Source organism: Clinocottus analis, unplaced genomic scaffold (assembly GCF_023055335.1).
Source record: "Clinocottus analis isolate CAN_PGR_092001 unplaced genomic scaffold, fCliAna1.0.p SCAF_15, whole genome shotgun sequence".
NCBI classification, from domain to species: Eukaryota; Metazoa; Chordata; class Actinopteri; order Perciformes; family Cottidae; genus Clinocottus; species Clinocottus analis.
Window position 1 is genome coordinate 18,443,901 of NW_027175876.1, and position 5,245 is coordinate 18,449,145.

General features: G+C 47.1%; 1 protein-coding gene across 1 annotated transcript in view; it reads left to right on the forward strand.

The window, feature by feature from the left end:
* Positions 1 to 399: 399 nt before the first annotated feature.
* slc35f1 (solute carrier family 35 member F1) overlaps positions 400 to 5,245 on the forward strand; it is a 13,325-nt gene continuing 8,479 nt past the window's right edge. The window contains exons 1-5 of the mRNA XM_068577572.1: positions 400 to 526; positions 3,755 to 3,930; positions 4,176 to 4,303; positions 4,854 to 5,013; positions 5,128 to 5,241. Coding sequence (XP_068433673.1) covers positions 432 to 526; positions 3,755 to 3,930; positions 4,176 to 4,303; positions 4,854 to 5,013; positions 5,128 to 5,241 — 673 coding nt within the window. The 5' untranslated portion in view covers positions 400 to 431. The remainder of the gene's footprint in view (positions 527 to 3,754; positions 3,931 to 4,175; positions 4,304 to 4,853; positions 5,014 to 5,127; positions 5,242 to 5,245) is intronic.

A 5,245-nucleotide genomic window follows, 5' to 3' on the forward strand; every position in this document is an offset into this window, starting at 1 on the left:
GATCCTCTGGTCCAGAAGCGCGAGGAGGAAACCACAAGCTGCTGCGCGCGTCCGCTCGCGACCACGGACACCGGGAGGGTCCCGCTGAGGTGAGCCTCCTCCCCCTCCTCCCCCTGCTCGTCCTGCTCGTCCTGCTCCTCCTGCTCCTGCTCCTCCTGCCCCTCCTCCTGCTCCTGCTCCCTCTGCTCCTCCTGCTCCCTCTGCTCTCTGCTCCTGCCCCTCCTCCTCCTCCTCCTCCTCCTGCTCCCCCTGCTCCTCCTGCTCCTCCTCCTCCTGCTCCTCCTGCCCCTCCTCCTGCTCCTGCTCCCTCTGCCCCTCCTCCTCCTCCTCCTCCTCCTGCTCCCCCTGCTCCTCCTGCTCCTCCCCCTGCTCCTGCTCCTGCTCCTGCTCCTCCCCCGGAGCAGAATGCGCTCTCAGTCTGGGGGTGAAGCATGATGTCTGTCGTCTCCACGGTGGAGAGCGCTCCGAGAGGGACGAGCAGCCCGGCGCCGAGCCGCTACCAGCGGATCCGCAGGGTCCTAACCAGGTAAGAGGAGGAGGATGGCGGTGATGATGATGATGATGGTGGTGATGATGATGGTGACGGCACTGATCCGAGCGTCCGTGCAGCAGGCTCATCACTGCGAACCCTTTTGTTTTAACCTGTAACATGTCAGCAGCGCCACGCGCGTCCACACGAGCAGCTCCTCTGTGTGTGTGTGTGCGCGCGTGTGTGTGTGTGTGTGCGTGTGCGTGTGTGTGTGTGTGTGGCAGGGTGTTGCCGGTTCGGTGCCGGGCGGGTTGTTGGTGCTGCACGTCTTACATGCATCACTCTCATTGTGTGTTGCAAACTCCCGTTTGTATTTCTCATGCACACACGTATTTTACACACACACACACACACACACACACACACACACACACGCACACACGCCCCCTGCCTCACGCCAGGAGCGTGCACGTGGAGGCTCTGGCGTGCTGGTAGTCAGTAATATGAAATAAATAAATTATTCTACATAAACAGTACTATATATATATATATATATATATATATATATATATATATATATATATAGATATAAAGGTTTTCTAATTCAATTTAAAATAAATTAATAATATTATGAATGCTCCTGGATCTGATAATGTAATAATAATAATAATTATTATTAGGATTATTAACAACATGAATAGTACGCTGTGGAGGTGAGGGCATCATTCTTTATAGAAATCTAAATAACCTTTTAAATATAAATATGATCAGCTTGTTGTCTCAGTTATTGAAGTCATCAAGAGACACCATCATACAGCCTGTGTGTGTGTGTGTGTGTGTGTGTGTGTGTGTCTGTTTTTTTGTGTGTGTGTGTGTGTCTGTTTTTTGTGTGTGCGTGTGTGTGTGTGTGTGTGTGTGTGTGTGTGTGTGTGCATGGTGTCGTTCACAGACAGACGTGTTATTGTAATCTTTTATCAAAAGTCGGCAGACAGAATAAAAGACTCACAAACAAGAACAGATGCAACGTGTCAGGAAAGAGACGCAACACAAACATTTACAGATATTCACCTCTATACCTCTATGTGTATCGATCGATCGATCGATATAGATATATATATATATATATATATATCTATAGATATATATATATATCTATAGATATATATATATCTATAGATATATATATATCTAGATATATATATATCTATAGATATATATATATATAGATATATATATATATAGATATATATATATATATATCTATAGATATATCTATATATCTATAGATATATATATATATATATATATATATATATATATATCTATAGATATATATATATATATATCTATAGATATATATATCTATAGATATATATATATATCTATAGATATATATATATATATATCTATAGATATATATATATATATATCTATAGATATATATATATATATATAGATATATATATCTATAGATATATAGATATATATATATAGATATATATATATAGATATATATATATATAGATATCTATTATTATTATATATATATAGATATCTATTATTATATATATATATAGATATCTATATATATATATATATATATATCTATATATATATATATATATAGATATATATAGATATATATATATAGATACACACACACATCTACATATCTATATGTATATCTCTTTATCTACATATCTCTATCTGGACATCCGTCTCAGGGAGCAGGCCGCACACACTGAAGGCTGATTCATACTCTGGTTTTACGCAGAGACGCAAGACACGCAAGATACGCACGGCCGCCGTTGCGTCGTCAAATCGGCCATTTTGCGTGCTTGCGTGCGTCACCCCAAATGTCTGACTCTCCGTCAAAGCTACGCAGCAGCAAGGCTGTGATTGGTCCGCTAACCACGTCCTTTCAGAGTCTCTCATGTCCGGTTTCACAGCATCATACCTCTGTTTTTAAAAGCCACAGCAGAAACAGGAACAATGGATCCTGTTGAAGAACGTTTGGCTGAAGAGGTCCACAAATATGAGCATTTATAAAACCATCTGACGGAGTATCAGGACACAAAGATGGAGGTGAACTCCTGGAGGGAGACATCTTGAACGGTGTGCAGGTCCACTCTAAACGGTCGTTGCGCCACCTGCTGGTCTGGAGTATGAAAAACACAAAAAACTAAAAATCAAAACGAGTCCGTCAATCCGACTGCGTGGCAGCAGCAGCTGTAGTTCAGAAGTATAATTGAGCCTTCAGGGTTTCCGTCTCAAGCAGGAAGTAGTCGCAGTTCATTATTCGCTGCTGTGAAGGCCAGAAAGGATCCGCCTCCTTTCAGCTGAGGACCAATCAGAGTTGAAGAACTCAGTCAGCTAAACTCTCATGTTTGCAGTGTGCTGCTGAGCGTCTGCAAACAGAAGCTCACAGATATTTAACCCCTGCTGTCTCTTCCGGTCAAATAACATGTCAAACTCCAACCGCAAGAAGCGCACGCACAAAGCAGTGGACCGCGTCACCATGACTCCGCCCACTTCTCCATACGGCGGTCCACTGCTGCAGAGCTCCACCCACCTGCAGCTGCAGATGGACAGAAACACGCTGGTCTGACTAAGCTCGGGTTCCTTTTGGGCCGCGGCAGAAACAACACACACATCTACACACACGGTCCTCATGGGTATAAATACCCAGCCAAGGCTTCCAGGAAATAGTTGAGTTACCTCAAAGTAGTTATACCTCAAAATATACCTCAAAGTTACACTGGAGGCAAAGAGCTCATGTACCTGAGGAAGTCAGCTCTGAACTAAACTATATCTTCATCATGCTGCTCGGTACCTGCTGCGTGTGCACATGAGATGTTCTCCTGTCATCATGAGATGTTCTCCTGTCATTATGAGATGTTCTCCTCCATGTCTCCTGTCATCATGAGATGTTCTCCTGTCATGAGATGTTCTCCATGTCTCCTGTCATTATGAGATGTTCTCCTGTCATCATGAGATGTTCTCCTGTCATCATGAGATGTTCTCCTCCATGTCTCCTGTCATCATGAGATGTTCTCCTGTCATGAGATGTTCTCCATGTCTCCTGTCATTATGAGATGTTCTCCTGTCATCATGAGATGTTCTCCTCCATGTCTCCTGTCATCGTGAGATGTTCTCCTGTCATGAGATGTTCTCCATGTCTCCTGTCATCATGAGATGTTCTCCTCCATGTCTCCTGTCATCATGAGATGTTCTCCTGTCATCATGAGATGTTCTCCTGTCACCATGAGATGTTCTCCTCTGCAGGGAGCTGCTGGTGACCCTCGCTCTGGGTCAGGTTCTGTCTCTTCTGATCTGCGCCATCAGTCTGACCAGCAAGTTCCTGGCGGAGGACTTCCACGCCAACACGCCGCTGTTCCAGAGCTTCCTGAACTACATCCTGCTGTTCCTGGTCTACACCACCACACTGGCCGTCAGGCAAGGTGTGTGTGTGCGTGCGTGCGTGTGTGCACGTGTGTGTGTGTGTGTGTGTGTGTGTGTGTGTGTGTGTGTGTGTGTGTGTGTGTGTGTGCTGTAATGGAGGCCACCAGGGCCAAAATCACAGATTGTTATAGTGTGAAGCAGAGTGCGTACAACATGACTCTTGTGGGTCTCTTGTTTTTTTAAGTCTCTCTCTCTCTCTCTCTCCCCCTCTCTCTCCACCCCCCCGCCCCCCCCCTCTCTCCAGGTGAGGGTAACCTGTTGGCCATCCTGAAGCGGCGCTGGTGGAAGTACATGATTCTGGGTTTGATTGACATCGAGGCAAATTACCTGCTGCTGAAAGCTTACCAGTACACCACACTGTCCAGTGTACAGGTGAGAGTGTGTGTGTGTGTGTGTGTGTGTGTGTGTGTGTGTGTGTGTGTGTGTGTGTGTGTGTGTGTGTGTGTGTGTGTGTGTGTGTGTGTGTGTGTGTGTGTTTGTTTCTGTTTGCGTGTGTGTGTGTCTCTCTACTACAGTCTTCTTGTAGTTCTGTATGAGGCTTTGAGCCCGCCCACTTTTTAGCTGTCCTCCTTGAAGCCCCGCCCCCTGGTGGTCAGGAATGAAAGGACAAGTTGAATCCTTCTTGTTGCTCCTCTCAGATATTGAAATCACATTTCAGAAGTGACAGACGTTCCTTGCTGGCTGGATATTTGGACCCAAACGCCTCAAACCCAGAACCACGGCTTCATGAAGCCAGCAGACGTTTGTCTCCATCAGAAAGCAGCCGGCGTGCCGCCTCTGGTCCGGTGGCGCTCAGAGGTGGAGGCTGTGGTCATGTGGCACTGGGACGGCCCGGCCCACTGCTGCTGCGTACCGGTCACCGGTCCGAGTGATGAACCTTGTGTGTGTCTGTTTGTGTCTGTGTGTCCGTCCTTCCGCTCAGCTGTTGGACTGTTTTGTCATCCCAGTGGTCCTGCTGCTGTCCTGGTTCTTTCTCCTGGTGAGGTACAAGGCCGTCCACTTTGTCGGGGCGGGGCTGTGTCTGCTGGGCGCGGGATGCATGCTGGGAGCCGACGTCCTGCTGGGCCGGCAGCAAGGCCTCGGTGAGTTCCCCGACGCGGTCCTGGCCCGCCCGCGGAGAGAGCATGTGGAGGAGGCCGGGTGTGTTGGACTCGCTCACGTCACCTCTTCCTCCTCTTCCTCCTCTTCGTCTGCAGGAGAGCAGAAGCTGTTCGGGGACCTCTTGGTCCTGGGAGGAGCGACGCTCTACGGGATCTCCAACGTCTGTGAGGAGTTCATCGTGAAGAACCTGAGCCGCGTGGAGTTCCTCGGCAT